Raw genomic sequence first — 25,805 nt, forward strand, 5'->3', positions numbered from 1 at the left:
TTTTATTTATTTATTAGACAGAGAGAGAGAGAGAACACAAGCAGGGGGAGTGGCAGGCAGAGGCAGAGGGAGAAGCAGGCTCCCTGCAGAGCAGGGGGAGCCTGATGTGGGACTCGATCCCAGGACCCTGGGATCATGACCTGAGCCGAAGGCAGTCGCTTAACCAACTGAGCCACCCAGGCGCCTGACATTGTTCTTATAATGAGGAGATACATACTAAAGTACAGAGGGGTAAAAGTACATGATAACTTCAACCTACTTTCAAATGATGCAGGAAAAAAATGTATAATAATAAAGCAAGTGGGGCAAAAATGGTTTATATAAGTGTACATGCGAGTTTCTTTTACTCTTCTTACAAGTTTTCTGTAAGACTGAAATTATATAAAATTTAAAAATTACAAAAAAATCCAGAAAGATAGATGGGTATCTACATACTTAAAGAAAAAAAATTACTCCCCATCTATAACCCTCTATTTTTACCCCTCCTCTAATTGTGCACAAGGATTTGAGTATTTCAAAAATGCGTAAGAAACAAACTTGTGTTTAAACATATTGTTTATAGAGCAAATCCTTCTACTCAGTAATAAAGATGACCAAAGGAGAATCATGGTCATATATAACTTGAAAGGTCAGCACTTATTGTTGTCTTAAACTATTAAAATTAATGAAGGAACTGAACTACTTAGTGTTCTACCCAGCAAAGCCAGAAAAAGATATTAAACAGGCTTCAACATATAATCATATACACAACTTCTTCACTAGCAATATGTGAACTACTACTTCAAGCAGGATAATAACTACAAATTTTGGGCCTTTTAAATATATGACAAGGGCCAAAAAGGACCTAAAAGAAACATTGTCAATTTCTCTTTCACTATTATAAAATCCATATGGTTTATTTTGATTAAAGTGGCATGCAGAGCAGAAAATAAAACATTATGCCTAAAAGGGTGCTAAAGCAATCATAGGCCAAAAGCTTCAGTTAGGGCTCATTCTTTGATATGTGACATGAGAGGAAATGCATTTCTGAAAGAAGAAAGCACTCTACCATCATGAAAGATGTGTTGTTACTTACAAAATGGTAAAAGATGTCCAAAGGAGGAAAAATAAAACAAACAAGCAAAACACCTCATTTCAAGCGACCCAACCTTCTATAACCCAAACCAAGCAAGTTCATGGAGCTAAATCTGCAGACACTTTTTTTTTTTTAAAGGCTAACAGACTGTGGACATAAAAAGAAAACTTGAGTAGGAAAAGATCAAGAACTGGCGTAAAGCTAAAGCAGACCTGCTTCCTCATCCTCCTCCTCCTCTTCCTCATCATCGGAAGTTGATGACAAGGGAGTTGGTGCGGAGCTAGCTTGATTATTAACATAGTCACCATACTGCATGCCTGTAAAGTGGAAAGCACAAACACAAGAGTCAAACCAACAGGAAAGATGAGAAATAAAATTCTGACATTGCATTAAAAGTGAGAAAGAACTCTGACATTCTAAAGAACATCCCAGCATGCATTTTAATGTTAGCAAATTTATTATCAAAACTGGAACCGTTAGAAAATTTCTGCAAAGCAGTTTAGTAAAAGCAGCTTTTACATGAACTGGTTTAAGTGTGAAAAAGTACCACGTATTACACTGATAATATTCAGGAAACTGCAATGATACTGTGAAAATTTTACTGAGCTCTATACATGTTTACCTTCTTTGACCTTAGGGCCCTTGTGGTATACTTCCTTTGGGACTATGCATTCTTGCTGAGCAGTGATCGTTTCTACTGAAATGAATTTATACCACATTCAACAAACATCAAATACTTGATACCTTCCTTCTGCTAATGCCACTTTGATGGTAACTCAGTTCTCATAACGGAAAAAGAATGACAGTTAAAGAAAAGAACTGTATTCAGAATAGTTCTCTGCTCACAGACGCCCCCCCCCCCCAAAAAAAGAGCTTATTAACTGTGGTCCTACAAGTGTGACAATTACAAAACAGTGAATTTTCTGAGATGGCCAATCATCCCAGCCTATTGCATACACGTCAGTCTGAAGCAGGTGGATGAGACTGGTCTTCTGTGTAAGACACAACGAGAAGGAAGATTGTGTGGAAAAGGTACAGCTGTACTATGTAACACTTCTTCAAAAAAAAAAAGTGATTGGGTATTTTTATTATTTAATAATTCTGGTAAAATTAGGCTAAAAATTAACATTCACAAAATCTTATGAAGAAAGATAATCCCAATTAAAAATAAGAATATAAAAATGAATAAATATCCTTATAAAGAAAATCTTATAATTCAACTTGAAAAAAAAGATAAAAGAAAAAACACAGAAACACAGTGTGGATTTGTAAGGACATTTCACAATATCGGAAGCACAATAAAGCCCTGCCTCACCAAAATCACATGGTAGTCCTCTGATGCTTTCTTTCAGGTGACCTTTTAAAATTAGCATGTTATGTTAATAAACATAACTCATGTCTATCATAGGAAAAACACTATTAAAGAGAAAAATTTGAGCTCAGAAGAGAGCAAAGGTTAAACTGTCGATGAGTGAAGCTTTGATCTTCTCACTAGGACCAAATAAGTCACAGAAAAATCTGCTGGCTTTGCTGAGACATCTTTTACATATAAAATAAAATAGGGGCGCCTGGGTGGCATGGTTGGTTAAGCGTCTGACTTCAGCTCAGCTCATGATCTGGGGGTCCTAGGATCAAGCCCCCTGGTGGCTCTGTGCTCAGCGGGGGGCCTGCTTCTCCCCCTCCCTCTGACCTCCCCACCGTCCCTTGCTCATGCTTGCTCTCTCTCTCTCTCTCATAAATAAAATCTTTCAAAAATATATATAGGTAAAATAGTAGTTATCACAAACTCATCTGAGAAAGTAAAAATCAATGTGAACTAAAATAAATTCAGGCAATACAAGAAATCAATTTAATACTCTGAAAGACCAAATTCAGAGTGGCATGTTCCTCTAACAAAAGCCTATTTAAAATGAAAATTTGACTAATAGGCCTTGCGTTAAATATACTAAACAGTTTGCAATTAAATGCAAGTTAACTGTAAAAAAATTTTATTTTTTTATTTGACAGAGAGAGAGCACAAGCAGGGGGAGTGGCAGACAGAGGGAGAAGCAGACTCCCCGCTGAGCAAGGAGCCCATAGTGGGACTCGATCCCAGGACCCCAGGATCATGACCCGAGCCGAAGGCAGATGCTTAACGACTGAGCCATCCAGGCACCCCTGTAAAAAGATTTTAGAAGTAAACAAATTCTTCAATTTAAGAACCTCTTTAAAATTAAGTACTTTCTCAAAATGCAATTAGCATTGCACTTTAAAAAGTACAAGTGTTTGTACACATTAAGAAGAAATGAGAAAGAAGAAACTCCATTTACTGTGCTAAGAAGGGCCACTAAGCAGGAAAAAAATCAGAAGAGAATCCATTCTTTTCATGACTGAATCAACATTCAGGCTGATGACTCTGTAACTAATCAAAGGAGGCAAAGAACAGCACAAACCTATATGTATGATAAAACATTTTCCTCTCTTTCTCCACATTTACTAATTAAAAACAGATTCACTTATTATTGGAAAAATATCCAATGCTTAATTGGAAACAAATGAGATGGCCACACAATGATTAAAAAAAAATCTAAAGAGCAACTACTTAACGCACTGGAACAAACCTATGAATAAAACAGAGTAATATTATTATATCATTTTATGTTATACTATGGATGTCAATGTACTACATTAACAGAATGTCACACAGCATACTCAAATTTTTACTTTCCTGAAAAAAGATGCAATCCTTTTTGAGAAGTGCTAAAGATAAAAGTGTCAAGATTTAAGCCCTTCCCCAACTGTGACTCTTACTATACTCAGAATTTAGCCTTCCTTTACTTGTCCAAATAAACTTTGTTTGAAGCTTGACAATATTAACGGCACAAGAATATGACTGACATTTTTATTGGTGACTCCAGAATAACAATCAATCCTTATTTAAATGCCCTGCTTTAGGCTGGGTACACTACATACAAACTGCAACAAATGGGGAGTTACAGCCAAAAAGGAGTTGAAAGCCAAGTCATCTACTCTAGGGTATGTAAACGGTTATGCAAACTTCCTGAGTGCCTTTATTTAGACCTTCTTTAGGAGCCAGAACCTATGTATGAGATACTCAGATTGCATATATGAGGTGGCAGAATATGCATCTTCTAGAGCTTGGCCTGAAAGCCACTGTAGAAATGTACATGGAGTACCTCCCACCCCACCCACTACCACCACCACCAAATGGGGTGGCAATGCTGAATCCTAACTTACTCTGTTTTAATCAGAGCTTTTCAGTGTGAATCTAGTAAATCAAGAAGCAAGACACACTTCATAGATAGAACCCAACATGATGAAGAGCTTTGTTATCAACTGGGCCCCAGTATTTTAAAAAGGACCTTCGGTTTAAACTACCTCTCATATTAAAGTACCTTCAGGCAAAACTCAAAAGGAGACCATATTCTTGGAGCTGCTTAATAAAAGGCATCTTCACTGTTCCCTGGATACAGCTATACTGGGAATAAATAAAACTAGTCTGAAGAGAACAAATCCCTTGTGGAAGTTCGCTTTTTTTAAATTTAAGAGTTCAAACTTCTGAGTGTTATCTTTTCTAAGCTGGTCTTCAAACTAGGTACACATACTGTAAGACTTTTCATTGTCTTTGCAAAATAATGGTTTTAAGGGAATCAATTTTCCATAGTACTCTCTTTCTAAAACTTACCCACCTAAGAAAATGCCTATGTTAACAACAGCCATTCTCTCACTTTACAAAGAAAACACATACCCTTAACTCATCCTAAATCTTACCATAATACATAGCCCTGAGATATAAAAATATCTCTGGCACTAAAGGGAAAACTTCCTTCTTCCTTAAATGATTAATCAAGGCACCCTATATCTATCGACTTTCTTTTACCTTGCCATTCATGTTTCAGTTAAGACCAAATATGTTAGAAATAGCGTTGGTGCTCACTGGAATATTCTTTTTTTTTTAAGATTTTTAAAAATTTATTTGACAGAGAGACACAGCGAGAGAGGGAACACAAGCAGAGGGAGTGGGATAGGGAGAAGCTGGCTCTCCGCTGAGCAGGGAGCCCAATGTGGGGCTTGATCCCAGGACCCCGGGATCATGACCTGAGCCGAAGGCAGACACTTAACGACTGAGCCACCCAGGCGCCCCTCACTGTAATATTATTAATTCAGAAATACTGAAAAGTAGACTGGTGGGAGTCATGATGAATTTATTTAATAATTCTGTATACACACAGCTCAAAACTATTACTGTCAGAGAACCCACTGCTTTTGAAAGAGTCCCATGAGAACAAAGCAGAAACAGTAAGAAAGACTGACTAGACAAGCAGCAGGACGCTGTGAATAAAGATGGGGACTCTGGGTTCAATTCTAGGTTCTATCACTTACCAGCTATGTTTCCCTGGGCAACTTACTGACCTCTCTAGTTTTCATTTACATCATCTGTAAAAAGGGGTAGTAACTACCTCAAATGGTTGTTGTGAGGATTAAACGAATTAATATATTTCAAAGCTTAAAATGTTGCCTGCAGGCGCCTGGGTGGCTCAGTTGGTTAATCGTCTGCCTTCGGCTCAGGTCATGATCCTGGAGTCCTGGGATCGGATATCCCGGCATCGGGCTCCCTGCTTGGCGGGGAGTCTGCTTCTCCCTCTGACCCTCCCCACTCTCATGCTCTCTCTCTCTCTAGTAAATAAATAAAATCTTAAAAAAAAAGAAAGTTGCCTGAAATATACTAAATACTATATAATTAGCTATTATTATTATTGAACTTTAAAAACGTGTTTTTGTGTATATTTAATTAAAAACACTTATTTTCAGCTATTTTTAATTCTTAACCCTATAGGGGATAGGGCAAGTAATTAAAAAAAGAACCTTCCACCAATCTGAGTAGTATTCTTAGCAATGTAAATTCTTTTAAAAACAAGCAGAATGTTTTCTAGGATGACCAATTTTTTTCAAGATACACTGGATAAAACTCACAGATAAAAATTCTACAAAATTTCTTTCAAAGTCAATATGAGATATTCAATAAAGCATTGTACAACCTATTTTACCATAAAATACTTAAAATGTTTATAATCATTTCTCACCTCCTTTTATTTTATACAATATTTAATTTTTTCTGCCTCCTTTTAACAACACAAAAATAGTCACTAACAGGGGAACCTATTATCACTTAGTGGTATATGTTTTTCTTTATTACACTTACATTACATCATGACTCCCACCAGTCTACTTTTCAGTATTTCTGAATTAATAATATTACAGTGAGGGGCGCCTGGGTGGCTCAGTCGTTAAGTGTAATTAATTATTATTAATTACATGGGAACATTTTAATGATGTCTGATGAAATCAACAGTTATTTCTGATTTTTATACTTGATTCCTATTTAAATATTTTTAAAAAGTCAAATATCAGAGTTTGATACACACAATGCATATATTTACCACCGGAATACAATGCTTTTCAAGATAATCCTCACTTCATAAATAGCGTAATATTAGGTACATGTTGCACTGCTTTATTTCAAATTTGGTAACGAAAACCAGCATACTGACTCATTGTCTAGTTTTTATAACCTACTATAATAAAGGATAAATTAATCACATTAGATCTTTGACATTTAAATTTCACTGCTTTTAGTAATTTGGCTTAGAAAATATATGCTATAATTTATTTCTCAGTGGAGCTTATGATACTCTGTTGAAACTCCAGGAACACATTTCCTTAGATTAAAAAAATGAAATTAGATTTTCTGACAAAGAATAAAATTTTTCTCACTGGTTTGAAAATGAAGACTGCCTTTGCCAATTAGGTTACATGAGATACCACACATAAAACAAATGACCTCCATCACAGCTTGGAATCTTTGATAAAAATACATTTAAAGGATATGATACTGTACTGGCAATGGTACAATGAAATTCACAATATTTTGAATAATTGGTGATTCAGTTAAACAAGTATTAGGTTTGGAGGCAGAAGATCTATACTGATCTTGGCAACCCACCTAGGGAGGCTGTGTTTTTGGGTAAGACACCTAACCCCTCTAAACTTCCATTTCTTCTTCTATAAAAGGAAGATGAAATATGATATGCTTGCTTCACCTGGTGATCAAGTGATAAAAGTTAAAGGTACTTTAAAATTGTAAACTGCTACATGAAAGAAATAATGCTACTATCTGGAAAATAACATCGAACAAACAATAAAAATTTCTGATATGTAACTCAGGTTAAACACATTAAAAAACTCCAAAGAACAATACTGCTTTAATAAAAACCTTTTAATACCATTCCTGTCTACTTTACTTGAACAAAGTTTCTTAACAATTGTATGTGGTGTGAAAATAAAAACTATGAATGAAATTTACCTAAAGTTTATCTTATTCTAGTAATGAGTCATGTACAACTCAGGTACACAAAGCTATGGTGGGGATGGGGGAGAGCCATTCATCTCACTGAAAGATATATTTCCAGTCAAAATGTACTTTCCATAAAAAATATGCAAATTCACAATTTTTACATGTTGTTTTGACCAACTATATGCTAACAATAATTGTACTGACAGTTTAAGCCAGAAGAAAAAATGCTAACGCTTAGACACTAATGGTCATAGACAGTAAAGCAAAATGTAAAATTTCACTTTATATAATATTACTATGGCAGAGAAGTATGATAGAATGATAAAAGAGTTTCTAGCTTAAGAATATATTATACTGGGGCGCCTAGGTGGCTCAGTCGTTAAGTGTCTGCGTTCGGCTCAGGTCATGGTCCCAGGGTCCTGGGATCGAGCCCCGCATTGGGCTCCCTGCTCTGCGGGAAGCCTGCTTCTCCCTCTCCCACTCCCCCTGCTTGTGTTCCCTCTCTCGCTGGGTCTCTCCCTGTCAAATAAATAAATAAAATCTTAAAAAAAAAATAAAAGAATATATTATATTACTATATTCACGGGAAACAGTATGACATTAAGGAGAAAAATGTTAAAGAAAGGCTCATTTGGGCCTTTTTTAAAAGGACGATGGTAGGTTCATTCTAGTGGATACAAAGAATAATATAACATCTTTATTTTAAAGTCAACATATGCATGATGTTGAAAAGTTACATACCTTCAACTATTTAGACTTCTGGTGAAAAATTTTAGATGTCAATCTAAAAAACGTTCAAGTAGTTTACAGAGTTTACCCAAAAACTTTTTAGGAGATATGTAAGCAAAACTTTGCAGCCTCCTGTCTTAAGACCAGTGTAAGAATGCTAGGTCCTTCTGAGAATAACTATGAAAGGGTGTCTTTGAAGCTGGGAGAAAAATATTAATCTCTTTTCAGCATTAGTATTTTAGCAGTCATATCAGAACCACAGCAGAGCTTATGCAGCTCACACACCACCCAACTACTACAGGCGCTACTCACACAAACCACAATTCACACAACATACATGGTAGCCCTACCTCACACAGATCTATCCAAAGGTAAAAAGGCCACTAAGATAAACCAATCTCTTACTTAAGAAAAAGGAACAATAAAAGCTACCATTCAAATGTTTCTAGTATTCTCTTTTCTGTTACTTATTCAAGGAGCTTCTCTTAGGTACATCAAAAGTTTGTTAACAGCCAACTAAACAATTCAGCCTCATTTTATAGAAAGATAAAAAGGTTTGAGTTAAAAATCTTTCACTCTGCTACTTGGGCAGAGTAATTTACAATCTTGGGGAAATTACCTAATCTTTGTGCATCTCACTTTTCTCATCTGTAAAACAGGGCTAATATTATAGGATTGCAATGCGGGTTAAATGAGATAATAAATATAAAGTATCTGGCACGTTGTAAATGCCCAATAAATGGTAGCTCCTCTTTTCAAATCTATCTTTTTAAATCTATCTTATTAGTAAGAAAAAAAAAAGGAAACATGGTTATTTTGTGGGAATGTGGTTTGCAAAATGACAAAGTAAAACGGTAAGATGGTACTTAAAGTAAAATGGTAAAAAAAAGAAAATACAATAGGAAAAAGATATTAGGAGGGGCAATGTGAAGGGTCAAACGAGCATAATATTTAAGAAATGGAAGGCAGTCATTAATGTAGAGGAAAGATACTCATTTAGTTATGGGTTCAACCTGCCCTTAAGTTTTTTCTACTCATGATAAGCAAAATTCTCCTACCAGTCCTTCATTTTAAAAGCAAATGCTTATAAAAAACTAGATTTTATTCCTAATATACCCACTGGCTTGTTGGGAATCCATGGACACTCCATGGTGCTGCAGTTGGTTTTCCTATAAAGCCAAATAAGAAAATTTATAATGTATAATCTGATCAAATGATAGAAAGTACTCTTGACCACATACTCAACAGATAATAAGTAGTGAGATCAACCTAAAATGCTTTTTCTGAGTTTCAGAACATAAGAGAGAGAGAAAGAGAATTCTTCATATTCAAGGTGAGAAGCTGTTGTTACATAGTTAAGTATAGCCCCTATGATATTACTAATGGTTGCTCTGGAAATACAAACTTCCTAATAACATCTCAGTTACCTCTCATGAAATGAAAAATACAGTATTTCAACTGGAAACACCAACAGATTCGGAATTTTAGCCAGGAAAAAAAAACCAAAATACTGCCAAAATAAAAGGCAAAGTAGGGAAAGAGGGTCAAAACAACACATTTTAGTTACCTGTCACTTATTTAACACATGAAAAATATTAAACAAGCAAATGAATAAACTGTATTGTTTGTGCATGCTGCAAAGGTATGGCTTACAGTTTCATTTTCACCCTTCTCATTCCCAAAACTGGGTCAAAAGTTACTTTCATTAATAATAACAAGTAGAGAAATCATCAAATAGGATATGGAGATTCATTAAATAAGAAAATCTTGGATGCTTTATCCTAAAACTATAATAACCTTTAAAAAATAGGAAACAAATGTTCCATGGGAGAGGGATGGATTGGCCAATCATAATACACTGAAACAATAAACTATTAGCCATGAAAATGACTATAACGACTATGTGGATATATGAAGAACTGTGTATAATTTAATAAATCTAACCACAATATACAAAATGGTATGTAAGCTATGACTGCAATTATGTAAAAAATAATCATAAACAGACTGGAAGTTAATATATAAAAAGGAAATAGTGTTTGAATTGAGATTATAAATTACATTTCTTATTTTCTAAAAATTACGATTATACAGTTTGACTTTTTAAAAATCAGCTATTTGAGGGGCACGTGGGTGGCTCAGTCAGAAGAACATGTGACTCTTGATCTGACGGGCGTGAGTTCGAGCCCCACATTGGGTATAGAGATTATAAATAAATAAACTTTAAAATTAAAATTTTAAATACCTTTCTGTTGTAACAGCTCTGATGGCTGTGTAACTGAGGCTACTGGCTCAATTGGGCGATTTGCAGCTGCAGGTGTTTGTGTTGATGAGGCTCCTGATAAAACAGTGGATACGACTGGGCTGGACTTGAGAGGCTGAACATTTTGCGTAACAGGACGAGATAAAGAATCTGCAACTGAAGACAAAAAACTATTTCATCCACAGCAATCAACTTGAAAATATTAAAATACCAACAAAATATGGTTTATCTGAAGTTCTTGTAGAAACATCAGTAGTATCATATTTATCTAGTATTATATAGAGAAAATAAGAAGGTCCAAAGAAATGATTTCCAGATAAACTGAAAACTTACTCACCAAATGTTTTAATAATCTTTAACAGCAACTTTCCTAAAACATGTCATAAGCCTCCTTACCTTTTTAAACAAAATGAACCCCAATTTTTCTCTACTAATGATCACTACTATTAATTCATTATTGTACTACTTAATGGTACCTAAGATGAACGGAGGTTCTCTGCTTCTGCAGTAATGTAGCCCATGAATTCCACAAATACTACTAGTATCAGCTCAGATCCCCTTTTGTATTATAAACTGTCACATCTTATTTACTGCTACTAATCAGAGACTGTATTTCAAATGGAACTAAGTAAGGACTCAATGGTAAGACTAGGTTGGACGTCTGAAATATATAAAGCACAGGTGATTCATAGTGGGCCTTTGTGATAGCTCAAACTGACCAATCTAGAGTATAATCTTCAGCCAACCAAGAGCTCACTGAAAAACCCATGGCAACAGCCTAAGCGTCCACTGATGGATGAATGAATAAAAAACACACACAGGAATATTATTCAACCACAAAAAGGAAATCCTGTCACTTGCAACAAAATGGATGGACCTTGAGGATACTGTGCTAAGTAAAATAAGTCAGAGAAAGACAAATAGTACACGATTTCACTTATATGTAGGAAAAGTTTAACTGACAGAAACAGAGTGGAATGTGGAATGGTAGTTTCCAGGGCCTGGCATGGAGGGCGGGGGGGGAGATGAAAATAGAGAGATGTTGGTCAAAGGGTATAAACTATTAATTTTTTTTTTATTGAAGTATACTCACTGGCATATAATATTAGTTTCAGTTGTACAACATAGTGATTTGACAATTATATAATGCTCACCACAATAAACATACCATCTGTCAACATAAATTTTCAGGTGTTTTTTAAACAGATTTTATTTATTTATTTATTTGAGAGAGAGAGAAAGAGTGAGAGAGAGTGCACAAGAAGGGGAAGGGTCAGAGGAAGAAGCAGACTCCCCGCTGAGGAGGGAGCTGGAGACATGGGGTTCGATCCTGGAAATCCTGGACCTCCAGGATCAAGACCTGAGCCAAAGGCAGTCGCTTAACCGACTGAGCCACGGAGGCATCCCTATAAGTTTTCAGTTTTAAGATGAGTAAGTTCTGGGGATCTAATGTACAGCATGGTGACTATTGTTAACAATACTGTTTTATAAACTTGAAAGCTGCTAAGACAGTAAATCTTAAATGTTCTCACCACACACACAGAAAAGGTAATTATGTGAGATGATGGATATATTAACTAACCCTACTGTGGTAATCATTTTCTAATACATATGTGTGTCATATATCAATCATCACATTGTATCCCTTCAACTTACACAACATAGTATGTCAATTATATCTCAAAGGGGAAAAAAAAAAAAACAAACCTATGGTGGGGAGCCTGGGTGGCTCAGTCGTTAAGCGTCTGCCTTCAGCTCGGGCCACGATCCCGGGGTCCTGGCATCAAGCCCTGCATCGGGTTCTCTGCTCAGCGAGAAGCCTGCTTCTCCCTCTCCCACTCCCCCTACCGTGTTCCCTCTCTCGCTGTGTCTCTGTCAAATAAATTAAAAAAAAATCTTTAAAACAAAAAACCTATGGCAAAAAACTAGTGAGCAGTGAAAATATACTGAACATATGCATATATGAATGTGCATACATGTATGTATGTTTAAACATGCATGATGTGTGTGTGCATATATAGAGAGACAAACTTAGAAGTGCTAAGACTAAATAAAACAAATGTAGGAATGTGGTGACAGAACAAAACATGTTGTATGTTGGGGCGCCCGGCTGGCTCAATCGGAAGAGCATGCTACTCTTGATCTCAGCGTTGTGAGTTCAAGCCCCACACTGGGTTACTTAAAATAAATAAATAAAAATTAAGAAAAAAACATGTTATACGTCCCACTGTGTACAAATGATATAAATATAGGGAATGGGAAAGAAGGTGGAAGGAGTCTAAATGTGCTATTCATCGTTTTTAGGGAGGACAAACATCATTGTGGGAAACTGAAAACATGGTCACAGTAGTTTGCAATTCTTCTCATTAAGAAGTGGAGTCTATTTTCCCTCCCCCTGAATTAGGGCTAACCTTGTGATTGGCTTTATTCAACAAAATGTGGCAGAGGTAATGGTATGCACGTCCCAGAACTCAAATCTCAGGACATCTTGTAGCTATGCCCTTCTGCTCTTGAAATGCTGTCCTGAGACTACCATGTAAGGAAGTTAGTTAAGTGTCAAAAAACCTAGGTACCCCAGTAAACTATCTGCACCAACTGCTGGACACCTAAGTGAAGTTCTAGGATCTTCCAACCCAGCCAAGTCTCCAGCTAAATGAAGACACATGGGTGAGTCCAGGAAAAACCATCAGAGGAACTATCCAACCAACCCACAGAACTCTGAAAAATAGTAAATCATTTTTGTTTTAAACCAGAATTAGATAACTGATAGAATCATTAAAATATAACAGAGTGATAAGTATATTTAACAGTACAAAGTGAAACTAAGAAAGGTAAAATCATCTAATACTGGGTGATGGAGAAAAGGGAAGGGTGGGAGAAGACAGAGTAAAGATGGGTGAGGTAAAAACCAAACCTGCCATTAAAGATAACTTTAAAAACTATTTTTTAAAAGATTTTATTTATTTGAGAGCGAGCACAAGTGGGGGGAGGGGCAGAGAGAGAGAAGCAGACTCTCCACTGAGCAGGGAGCTGGATGAGGGACTGCATCCTGGGACTCCAGGATCATGACTTGAGCCGAAGGCAGTCACTTAACCGACTGAGCCACCCAGGCTCCCTGAAAACTATTTTTAAAAATACTTTCCTAAAATCATCAAAGACCTAACATGCTATTAATGAATTCCTGGGCCAAAATCTGTACAAAATTGACTCAGAGAAATAGCGAACACTCAAAGCTGCTTTCACTTTCTGCTGCAAAGCTGATCTGCTGTTTTCTGTGGCCCTGCAGGGCATGGGAAACAGAAGACACATGCCAGGGCATACTGGATGGGGTACCTGATACGGTACCCCGTACTTCCACTTTGAAGAGAGTGCTCTGAAGGGTTATAACCTCAGGATAAGGACAAACCAGGAAACCAGACCTTTCAAACACCAGTGGCTTTGGTTCGGAACATTGAGAGTCCAGGAAGTCTAGAGTTCTGGACTTGAATTAGTGCAATAAGCAGGTAGTACCTAGAGGCTCTTGGGAGAAGAAAACAAAAAGCCTCTATCAAGAACAACTCCATCGTCCTAGGCCTCAAACTATTCCCACAATTAATTTTTCAAAAGCAATTCCAAGCACAAAGTCAAAGATAAGTAGTTTAAACAGGGCCCCTCTCTGTTCCAGAACACTACAGCCAGTCTCCAACATGCTTATAATCCTTCAAAATTCTGCCAGAGCTTCAGGGTGGAGACGAAACATTTTATCTGCAAAACTTCCTAACATGGTTAATGAGGCCTGGAATGATCCTAAGTCCCTAGCCTCATCCTGGCCGGAGTTCTCTAGCTTCACTGGTCGTCTTCCAGTCGCTTGAACTTGTCATGCTCTCTCCCAGTAAAGAGGAATACAATGACTCCCCGCTTTGATGTCACAAACTTTTTTTTCATAAAATAATTGTTATAGCTGAGTTTATGTGATACCTATATGCGTATGTACACATATACACCTATAAAACCTTAATAAAATACCCACAAACTCAGCATCCAGTTGTGAAAATAAAACATTTCCAAAACTGCTGACGCTGTCAGCATATTCCTCACATAAGTCCTCCCTCCTCAATTGTGTTTATTACTCCCTTGCTTTTGTTTTTAAATAGTTTACCACACAGACAAGTATTCCTAAACATTATTCTTGCTTGTTTTTTTTTTTACTTGGTAATATCATACTACACGTATTCTTCCATGACCTCCTATGTTACATTTCTGGGATTCACTCGTGTTAACGAGTGCAGCCCTATATCCCATTTTCACTTCTGTTCAGCAGTCCATTGGAAGGATATAATTTATTTATCCATTCCACTATAATGACTTTTGGGTTTCCACTTTTTGTTTTCACAAACGGTGCTGCCATAAATATTCTTGAACATGTCCCTGGTGCAGATACGCATGTTTCTCTAGGGTAGAGCTTCTCAAGGTGTGTGCCACAGCTCATGTGGGTGTAGGTGTGCAGCAAGGGACTCAGAATCCCCTTAGCCTGGGGGCAGCCTGTGGGGAGTAAAGTCTTTTGGCCTAGAGAGCAGACTAGTCCTTTTAGCCCAGTATCCCCAACAAATGTCACCATTTCCTTTAAGTGCTACACATCTAAAACAGGACGTGGTGCTCTAGAGCCTTCCTATTCAAAGTGTGGTCACTAGGCTAGCAACACCTCTTGCAGACACTTGATGAAAATGTAGAATCTCAAGCCAGGCCATACTAGACTTGGTGAGTAAGAACCAGCATTTTAGCAAGAGTCTGGGTGACTCATGCACCAAATTTTAGAAGTGGAATAGCTGCATTTTAGGGTATGGCTATCTTCAATTCCACTAAAGCCAAAATTTCCTAAAATATTGAACCCATAGATCTTCCTATCAACAACAGTGTCTAAGAGTTCTGTTATTCCATATCCTTGCCAATGGTATGGTCAGATTCTCAAATTTTTACCACTCTGCTGCTAGGTATAAAAAGATATCCCACTCTAGTTCCTGATTATTAATGAGGTTGAGTATGTTTTCATTTCATCTTTTTTTTTTTTTTCCCCTTGGGTTGTTACAGCTCTCTTCCTTATTAATTTGTATGTGTTATTTGCGTATTCTGGATAAATACTCTTAAGTATTTTTTTCTCCCAGTTTATGGCTTGTCTTTTTGTTTTCTTCATGTCTTTCAGTGAAGAAAAGTTCTTAATTCGAAATTAGTCAAGTTGAGCATGCTTACTCTTTATACCTATAATTTATTATATTGTGTTGTGAGTGTTCCCTACTCCAAGTTTCTAGAGGTAGTCTTCCATACTTTCTCTAAAAAGTTTCTACATTTTGCCTTTTACATTTAAATATTTATTTTGCCTGCAATTTGCTTTATACATGAAGAATTCATTCTTCAGACTGCAGCTCAAATATCAGGGAAAACTGAGAATTTATTTTGCTTTTCCTCAGGCACATCAGTACCCCAAGACGACAGATACATTAACTTATCAGTAACTAGATACTGATGTCATGTATATTGTGGATTTATATACAGGATTATATAGATGTTTATTATTATTTTTATATAAGTAGTTTTTTAAAAGTATTTTTTGTTTTATAAAATTGCACATAGTAAAACACCATTAATTAGACAGTACTATTTCTTTTCTTTTCTTTTCTTTTTTAGATTTTATTTATTTGACAGAGACAGTGAGAGAGGGAACATAAGCAGGGGGAGTGGGAGAAGAAGAAGCAGGCTTCCTGCCGAGCAGGGAGCCCGATGCGGGGCTCGATCCCAGGACCCCGGGACAGTGACCTGAGCCGAAGGCAGACGCCCAACGACCGAGCCACCCAGGCGCCCCTAGACAGTACTTTTTCATACTATGCTATTAATATGTGATTCTCTTTAAGCAAAAAAAGTAAAAATAATTTTAATGAAAATAATATTTTCTGGCAAAACTCTCCTTCTTAGCCAAGATTTATCTTGCTAATTTTTAAAATTATATACTTTTCAAAACAAAGGGATAGTAAAAAAATTTAAGAAAATGATTTTAGCTTTTTATTTTTTAAAGATTTTATTTATTTGAGAGAGAGAATGAGAGAGAGAGAGATCATGAGAGGGGGGAAGGGTCAGAGGGAGAAGCAGAGTCCCTGCTGAGCAGGGAGCCTGACTCGGGACTTGATTCTGGGACTCCAGGATCATGACCTGAGCTGAAGGCAGTCATTTAACCAACTAAGCCACCCAGGCGCCCTAAGAAAATGATTTTAAATGATGTTTCAATACTCATCTTGCTATCAAAGATGGTTATCGGGCGCTTGGGTGGCTCAGATGGTTAGGCATCTGCCTTTGGCTCAGGTCATGATCCCGGGGTCCTGGGATCAAGTCCCACATCAGGCTCCCTACTCCTTGGGGAGCCTGCTTCTCCCTCTGCCTCTCTCTCTGTGCGTCTCTCATGAATAAATAAAATCTTTAAAAAAAAAAAAAAAAAAAGATGGTTATCTTTATATCCCAAAGTCACACACTCAACTAACTTCATCTCAAACTAGAAAAAAACCTTCTAAGCCTTCAGAGATTTACCTACAGTAACAGTCCTAATGAAATGACACTCTACACACCAGCCAAAATTTCACCCGAAGTTAATTAAACACAGCACCCCAGACATACATACTTGGGATAGACCTTTTAATTAAAAAAAAAAAAAATCTGAAGTTCTAGTGCTGAATTGTACGGACATGTTCTTATAAAATAAAGAGGCAAGCTAACAGTTGAAGTTCTCTTATTCCAATGTTTCTGAAAATGAACTCAATGACTGCTTAAAAATAACAGCATGTATGCAGCAACATGTTTTTGGTAATCACTGAACTCAGGTTCATGCTTTTGGATGTCAACACTTTATGAACTGGTTAAGAACTTTTGTTACACCTGAAAATGAAACTAGTATAATCAAGTAATAAAAAAGTGAAATCATTTTTGTTAATTACTCGATGGCTGAATTTCACCCAAAACTGTTTAATAGCTAAGATCATTATTCTAATGTGACAATATTTAAGGGCATCCAAAGCAATTAAAAGTTGTCTGTCTTTCTAGAAAACTTAAATCAATATTCCCATGTTACCAAACCTTGTACCTAGGCACCCAAGTCACCCTGGCAAAAATTCACGGGGTTCCAAAGGATGTTTTTTTTTTTTTTTAATGAATTCAGTTTATTATGTTCCAATATAGTACATTTATGCACTAAGATCAAGTGGGTTTTATTTAGTAAAATTAACGTAAATTAACCAAAAAATACAAATTTCAATAGTTTCATGTTATTTAGTGTATCGTACAAAATAGTTCCTCGCTATTTAATGATTAACTTAAGTGTGTATATATGTGTGTGCCTATGATACCTCTAATAGAGAACACTTGTATATGTGTAGAGAATTTTGGGAAGGATATACAAAAAATTGCTAACTGCGATTATCTCTGAAAATTAGTGGCCAAAATTTCTAGTGGTAGGAAACTTTTACTTTCCATTTTATCTATCTCTTTGAACTCTATGTATATTTATTTTTTATTATAAAAAACTACCAAGGGATGTTTTAAATTTCTTTTTTTTTGGGGGGGGGGATGTTTTAAATTTCTAAGAGAAAACAGTGATATCTGTCAAATACCTTATGAACTATTACTACTAAGTTGCATGGGGCACCATGGAAAATAATATTGATACACATCAACTCAACTGAGAAAATTTGGGAACTTCCGTAATATTTCATTTCAAAGTAGGTTTTAAAAGTAACCTCTTTATTTCTTTTGAAATAGTGAAAAACAAGTGTCAAATTAACCTGAGATATATCTGTCAATCTCCAAACTATAATTAAAAAGTAACTTACCAATCTAAAGGCAAAAAACCCCCCCATTTAACATGAATTAATATCTAAAATTATATTTATTATGGCTTTCACAGTATAGTACTAGGATTAAAAGAATGGAAATATACCCCATCTCTCTATATAAAGAACTAATTACTAGTTATTCAAATAGAAGGTAATTTTGTAATTATTTGTATTCTTTATTCAATATTTTTTTCAGGGATAGCGCTTCCCAATTAGGTATTCTGTTCATTAGCCAAGTGGCCCCTTATTTCCCTGATCCTACATCTCAGTATAATTTGGTTCCATCCAGGGTCCCATTCCCATCTCAGAAATAAGATAGGAATTACCTGCATTTCTTCTTTTTTTTTGGTCCCGAAAGTCACAAAATCCTTAAGTAAGAGGGACCTTAGGATAAGTTGATCTGTAAAAAGACTGCTGCAAGAAGAGAGAAAGAAAACAGAATTTCTAGGGGGCAGAAAGCCCTGATTCTGAGAAGGAAAGGCTGAGAGTCAAAGAAACTGAGCTCCAGGACAAACTTGGTTTGTAACATTAATGACCACAAGCAGGCAACCCAACTTGGATAGCTTTCCTCATCTGTATAACAAAAAGAAACAGAATTTGAATTCTTACTAGGCATCATAAGATCAAGTCAGAAATATAGATTCCCAAGACTAGCCTGGAGATTTTATTCTAGCTCAGTAAGTAAGGTTGAAGATCACAATCTGTGCAAGTGATTCTGGTGCACAGCCAGATTTGGGAACTGTGACAGATGCTTCAAGTTGATTCACCCAAGACCCAGTCAATGCCAACCCCTTTCTTTCTTGCCTGCCTCTGCCACGAAGGCTACAAAGCTAAGTATTCATTTTCTAACCTTCCCTAAAATAAGGGATTGTCCTTTAAAACAGCTATGGCAAATAATAGGGCAAATCTGTCAGTGCCACCACCCCATCTTTCCTTTCCCTTCTTCCTGTTTTTAACTCGGACTTGATGTCTACAGGCATAGAAGTTCTCCTGTTTCTAGAAACCAACACGCTAAGGATGGTAGACTAGGGAGAGAAAAGACACTGAGGACATCTGGATCCACTACATCTACCTAAACGTCTTGTTATGTGAGAAAAATACCACCTTTTTTGTTTAAACCACTATTAGCTGCTTGCAGCCAAAAGGGTTTCTAAATAACTGCTGTGAAAGAATAGTTGATCTCAAATATACAGTTCAGATATATTTTAAATAATTTTAATTTTAAATAATCTAACTGTCCAGGGAAGGATACTTTTCTACGGCATCCTTGACTTATGGCTATTTGGATTCTGATATATAATTTAAAGATATCACTCAGAAAACTACCACAGATTTACCAGTTCCCATTCTTTACATACATTTTCATTCAGTTCAAGAGCGTGTTTTTGTTAAGTTCAAGCTTACAAGCTGAATTAAAATGAGTATATGATATGGAAACCCCACACTAAAATGACTACATAACTTACATAATTTTTAAACTAATAAATTTAACTACATCTTGGTTTAGGAAGGTCAGAAAGACTAACTACAAGACTATTCTTCATGCATCTTTCTTCATCTTCCTCAGCCTTCATCCTAATTTACCAATTTGGGAAGAGAAAACATAAGCTTTAGTATGTATTCCTACATATTATATACACATATATTATCTTCTGAGAGCAGCACTAATAGGGGCTCACTTAGAGAAACCAGTGTGGCATTCTATAGCGAGTAGGGCTCTGGCTGGAATAGCAACTGTCCCAAGGTTGAACAATATAAAAAAGAAAGTAGTGGCTAGCAAAGCATATACCCAAATGGACCCTCCTATTTTGCCCTTGACCTAACTCATACATAAGACAACTACTGCAGAGGCATGAAATATATCAATAAATATCGACTGAGATCCCCGTCATGACAAGGAACACAGCTACGCAAGATAGATGGTTGGGTGGCTAACTGAATAGGTGAAGGGGAAGGGTTCAGGGAGATGCTGCAAAATACCACAATAAATAAAGCAAATAAACTGCAAAGGTGAGCTAATTTCCGATTTTTCTATTAGGCAATACCATCTTAAACCTTCATGCAAATAAAAACCTGACTGGAAATGCACTGATTTTCAGCCATGCTCTGGTGAACTTTCCATTCAACCTACCAGTATTTGTTGGGTTGCCGCTGGCTGTAGCCAGGGTGCCAGTGTGGTTTCGGACGAGATTATCTTGGGTTGACGGAAGGCCTGAAGTTGACCACGAGAGAGTACTGCATCCTGAAAGACTCTGCTGCTGGTGGTACTGGTGTGACGGAGGAGGTGGAAGCGGTGATGGATGACCGATGGCTGTACTGTGACCAGAAAACGAATTATCTCTGACCGGCCTGACAGTCGGAGCATTCTGTGAGGTAAACATTTGTTGCCCATACGGATCACCAGCAGGCAGAGAGGGATACGAAACACTAGGATACGCAGCATTAGAAACAGTTGACATAGCATAGTGACCACAAGTAGAGGGAAATCCCTGAGAAGCAACAGAAGAGTTGGCAGAGTACATGGCTGGACTACTGTAGTGATTCACAAAAGGGGAGTACGGCTGGGAGGCACTCGTATGCAAATGGGATGTTGACGATGTGGCACCCTGGAAAGATCCCGGAGTGGATCCCACAATATGAGGGGCAGGAGGACCCCTGCCATACATATGCTGTGCTCCTGGTTGTTGGTTTGCTGTATTAGGAGTCACCACATTTTGTGTCGGTACTGTATAGAGACCAGAGTAGTAATCACATTGGCTATCCAATGGCAATGAGGTCATTTTCCCAGGTCCTTGAGGATAATGTCCTGAGGGAGGAATATAGTTTTGAGGGTGCACTCCATACCCTGATGGAACCTGCATTTGACTCTGTGCTGGACCTGAAAAAGAAGAGCAAACACTTATAGGGATTGGCAAGGAGGTAACTAATTTTTTAAGCAAAGTTCCCATCAAATGTTGCCCTAATTTACTTCTCCAAAATCCCAAATTGTCACAGAAGATATATACTGTTATAGACCCACTGAGGTAGCTAGCCTCCAAGATGGCCCCAGTGATCCCTACTTCCTGATATTCATACCCTTGTGTATGAATTCACACCCTCCCACAATATACCGAGACTGATTTGTATGACCAGTAGCATGCCGGAGAGGTAATGATGTATCACTTTCAAGATTAGCCTAATCTTGGGTGCTGGCTTCCCTCTCTTAGATCACTCAGTTTGAACAAAGCTGCCAAGTTGTGAAGAGCCCTATGGAAAAATCCATGAGGTAAGGAACTGAACTCTGTGGCCAAGAGCCAAAGAGAAACTGAGGCCTGCCAAGAACCACATCAGTGAGGTTGGAAGCATACCCAGTAGAGTCCTGAGAAAACTACAGCCCCAGCTGACAGCTTGACTACAATCTCATGACATCCAAAGTCAGAACCTCCCAGAGAGGCTGCTCCCAAGTTCATGTCCCTCAGAAACTAGGAGATTAAATATTTGTTGTTTAAGCCACTAAATCTGGGGGTATTTCATTATGCAACAATAGATAACTACTATACCCAGTACAGACAAAGTGCAAACCTTTTTTTAGCTTTTTTTAAACTATAAAAGTAACAATATACCCGTTGTAAAAAACAAACAAATAAACAAACAATGAAGAATATAAAGTAAAAAGTACAATTCCCCCTTTTTCCCTGGTAGCTGACAGCCTTCTTCCCACATGTAGCTATTACTTAATGGCTTTTTGTGTATCCTTCATGACACAGTTCAGCAGCCTGCTCTTCTTTTACTTAATGTGTCCTGAATATCCTTCTGTTAGCATACATAAATCTTCACTATTCTTCTAAAAATCTGTATAGTATTTCATTAGAGAAGTAACATTATTTCCTAAATCTCCTTGATGATTATTTCAGGGAGTGAACTAATTTATATCTATGAGGTCAACCTCTGTGATGAATCTGTAGGATAAGTTCCTAGAAGTGAAACTGGGAGTTCAAAGGGTTTGTGCTTTTAAAATTGACAATTGCTGCCAAATACCTCTTCAAAAGTCTATCAATTCATACCTCCTATGAATAATGCTTAGGAATGCCTCATCTTCCCAACATTGAGTAACATTTCAATCCTTGCCAATCTGATAGGGGAGAAACATTTCAGGTTGTAGTACCTAACTTGGAGTAATGCTGAGAATTTTTCCAAATATTTCTTAGCTACTTAAGTGTCTTTCTCAGCTGTTTTTTCCTCAGTGTCTTTCTCAGAATTTTTCCAAATATTTCTTAGCTACTTAAGTGTCTTGCCCTTTTCCCACAGGGTTGTGCTTTCCATAATGATTTATAAATGTTCTTGTGTATTAAGAAATTTAACCTTATGTTATTATTATGTACTACACATATTTTCCCTCGGGTTACTGTTTTTTGACCTTGTTCATTTCTATATCATAAAGAGCCTTCCCTATTCTAGTATTATATAAATATATACTCATCTTTTCCTCTAATGCTTTTAAAACTTCCATTGACATATAGTCCTTTCTTCAATCACCAAAGAATGTATCTTTTATCAATACCATTCAAATTAACATTAATCTTAGTATTACTTTTGTTAATATTATAAATATCATTAAACATATTACATTATGTACCACTCATTGTCCCTTGAAGTAAATGGTATCATTATACCTACTTTACAAATTAGGTAAATGAGGCACAGAAGTTAAGTCCTTTAATACAGTCACATGCTTAGAAGTAATACGACGAAGATAAATCAAGTAACTTGGCTCAAATCCATGCTTTTAAACAATGATCTGCCACCCATACAATACTAAATTAGCCCAGAAAAATGGTCAATCGTCCCAAACAATGGAATTCCAGTCTTGTTCCCAACTAAGGGCAATCTTTATCCTAGAATCTAATTTTCCTATGTTGTGGAAGGAAATCGTAATCTGTGCCATACCTCAAATGAAAGGATAACAAAAAAATATTCACAAGCTTTTTCAAGTTCACTGATACAAAGGAAGTGCCATATTCCTTTCAAATATCCCTTGCTATAATAATGTATAAAAATAGAAAACATAAAAGTATAAAAATACTTGTTATAAAAGATCTATGAATACAACTTATCTTTCCTTATTCTGTTTTCAATTTCTACTCAATAATGTAGTGGCATCTCAATTTTGGTCACATAAATACATATTCTATGGCAGAAAAAAGGTAACTTATGTAATCAAACTGTTAGGAAAAAATAACATCCATACTTTTATAATTCCAAGAAGTATACAAAGAACCCAAACTCGGTAACACTGTTTTACTGGGTGTATAATTTACTTTTCTTACAGGATATTTTATATGGTCATAGTTCACCTGAAAATTTATTTACTTAAAAGAAAAAGAGTAGATACGAATCTTTCATTAACATGCCAAAAAAAAAAAGGTGAAATGTTCTCCCCCCACCTCCCTTCCTTAAATATACAAAGATGGTTTGCTACTCTTAACTTCAGTCTCAGAAAACTCCACACTGGTAAGACTTTATCAGTGAAGAGAAGAACCAAGTCAGAATTAGATAAATCTATTTAAATGTCTATCCATTTAATAAATAGTGTGGCTCATCCATGCTACATGATCTGAAAATAGGGAAATAATCATCAGTATGTCCAAGCTACCCAAATGTCATTCTTCTAAAACTAACAGTAATGTTGTATCTAGATGCTAAAATTTATCAGAAGTGAACTAACCACCAGACGAACCTTTTTACTTCTCAGTCCATCAAAGAAGGTACTTACTTTGGGGGAATGTGAAGGTGTGCATAGCTAATTATATGCCGATGCTCACCATTCCTTATTCTCTATCAAGATCTAAATGTTCTAAATGTATGAAAAGTATATGAAAATAATTTGGTCAAAATGATAAATGAATCAAGACTCCTTTGGAAGAAAAATATTCCTTTCAAATATTTTAAATCAATTTTCAAAAGCCTCTACTTAAAAAAAAAATAAACATAAGGATCAGCTTAAATGAAAAGAAAATGCTATCTAGGACAAGTAAAATATTTTTAAAAATTTTGTCTTACTGTGACCTAACAAGAAACACATTTTCTTCAACTTTAAAATGTATTAGATAACTCTCCTAACTTTATTATGGCATAATACCAAAACTAACATTAAAGTTTTATTTCTTTTGCATATACTAAAACCGAGCCTGGCAAATATTACAAATACATTAAGTTACATAAATCTAAGCTCTTTTATTTATTTATTTTTTTTTAATTAATTTATTTTTTAAAGATTTTATTTATTTATTTGACAGAGAGAGACACAGCGAGAGAGGGAACACAAGCAGGGGGAGTGGGAGAGGGAGAAGCAGGCTTCCCGTGGAGCAGGGAGCCCGATGCGGGGCTCGATCCCAGAATCCTGGGATCATGACCTGAGCTGAAGGCAGACGCTTAACGACTGAGCCACCCAGGCGCCCTAAGCTCTTTTATTTTTAACACAATCTGTAAATTATGGACATTTCATTAGTATTAGCAGTTTCATTTGCCTGTATTTCCTCTAATTCCCTCAGTAACTGTGGCAGTTTTAAAACATGGTCCCCAAATTCTTTGATACTGTGTTATTAAAGGGTGAAATCTGTCTACTTCCCTTGAATTTGAGCAGGCTTATAACAGCTTCCACCAAAAAAGACTGGCAGAAGCGAAGCTATGTGACTTCCCTGCTTGGTCAGAGACAACTCAGTTTCTATGTTGTTTGATGGAACATTTGCATGTGGATCCCTGAGCAGCTAGATATGTAGGAAGTCCAATTATTCCACAGCTACCACCATCTGGGGAAGTCAAACCACACGGAGAGTTCACCTTTAGGCACTCAGGTTTGAAGTTTTAGTTTTTGCGTCATTCTAGCCCAGGTGCCAGACATGTGAATAAATGAGCCTTCCAGATCCCAAACTCCAGCCATCAAAACACTTTCTGAGTCTTCCAAGCTGAGACCCTAGACATCGTAGAACAGAGAAAAGCCATCTTGGTTCTGCCCTGTGCAAATTCCTGATCAAGAGAATCTGTGAGCATAATAAAACAGTTGTTTTCAACCATTAAGTTTTGGAATAATTTGTTTTGTAGCAACAGTAACTGAAAGCAACAACTAATTACTATTTTTAAAAGTTCAGAATCCAGGGATGCCTGGGTGGCTCAGTCGGTTAAGCGTCTGCCTTAGGCTCAAGTCATGATCCCAGGGTCCTGGGATCGAGCCCCACATCCGGCTCCTTGCTCAGCAGGGAGCCTGCTTCTCCCTCTGCCTGCTGCTCCCCCTGCTTGTGTGCTCTCTCGCGCTCTCTGACAAATAAATAAAATCTTTAAAAAAAAAGGTTCAGATTCCAGATTCTAAAACTGAAAAACATCCATCTTTACCTAACATAAAAATGCATTATATTCTTAAAAGTCCAGATATCATAGTTTTAATAAGTCTTACAAAAGAAAATGTTGTCTTCAAATAAGTTAAACATAATATGTGTATATATGTACAGAGTGCAGTAAGTTGTCCTATTCTTTCAGAAAAAGAGTTCCTTCCTAGAA

At 36.6% G+C, this 25,805-nt stretch overlaps 1 protein-coding gene across 3 annotated transcripts in view; it reads right to left on the bottom strand.

Moving 5' to 3' along the window:
• SEC24B (SEC24 homolog B, COPII coat complex component) overlaps nt 1-25,805 on the bottom strand; it is an 86,930-nt gene that overhangs the window by 45,577 nt on the left and 15,548 nt on the right. The window contains exons 2-4 of one of the 3 annotated variants that reach the window (XM_044912898.1): nt 20,404-21,150; nt 10,405-10,578; nt 1,288-1,392 (exon numbers count right to left, since the gene is read on the bottom strand). In XM_044912898.1, the coding sequence (XP_044768833.1) occupies nt 1,288-1,392; nt 10,405-10,578; nt 20,404-21,150 (1,026 nt within the window). Of the gene's footprint in view, nt 1-1,287; nt 1,393-10,404; nt 10,579-20,403; nt 21,196-25,805 lie in introns of all 3 variants that reach the window. The other 2 variants (XM_044912897.1, XM_021684527.1) reach the window with 2 other exon arrangements.

This window comes from Neomonachus schauinslandi, chromosome 2 (assembly GCF_002201575.2).
Source record: "Neomonachus schauinslandi chromosome 2, ASM220157v2, whole genome shotgun sequence".
NCBI lineage: Eukaryota > Metazoa > Chordata > Mammalia > Carnivora > Phocidae > Neomonachus > Neomonachus schauinslandi.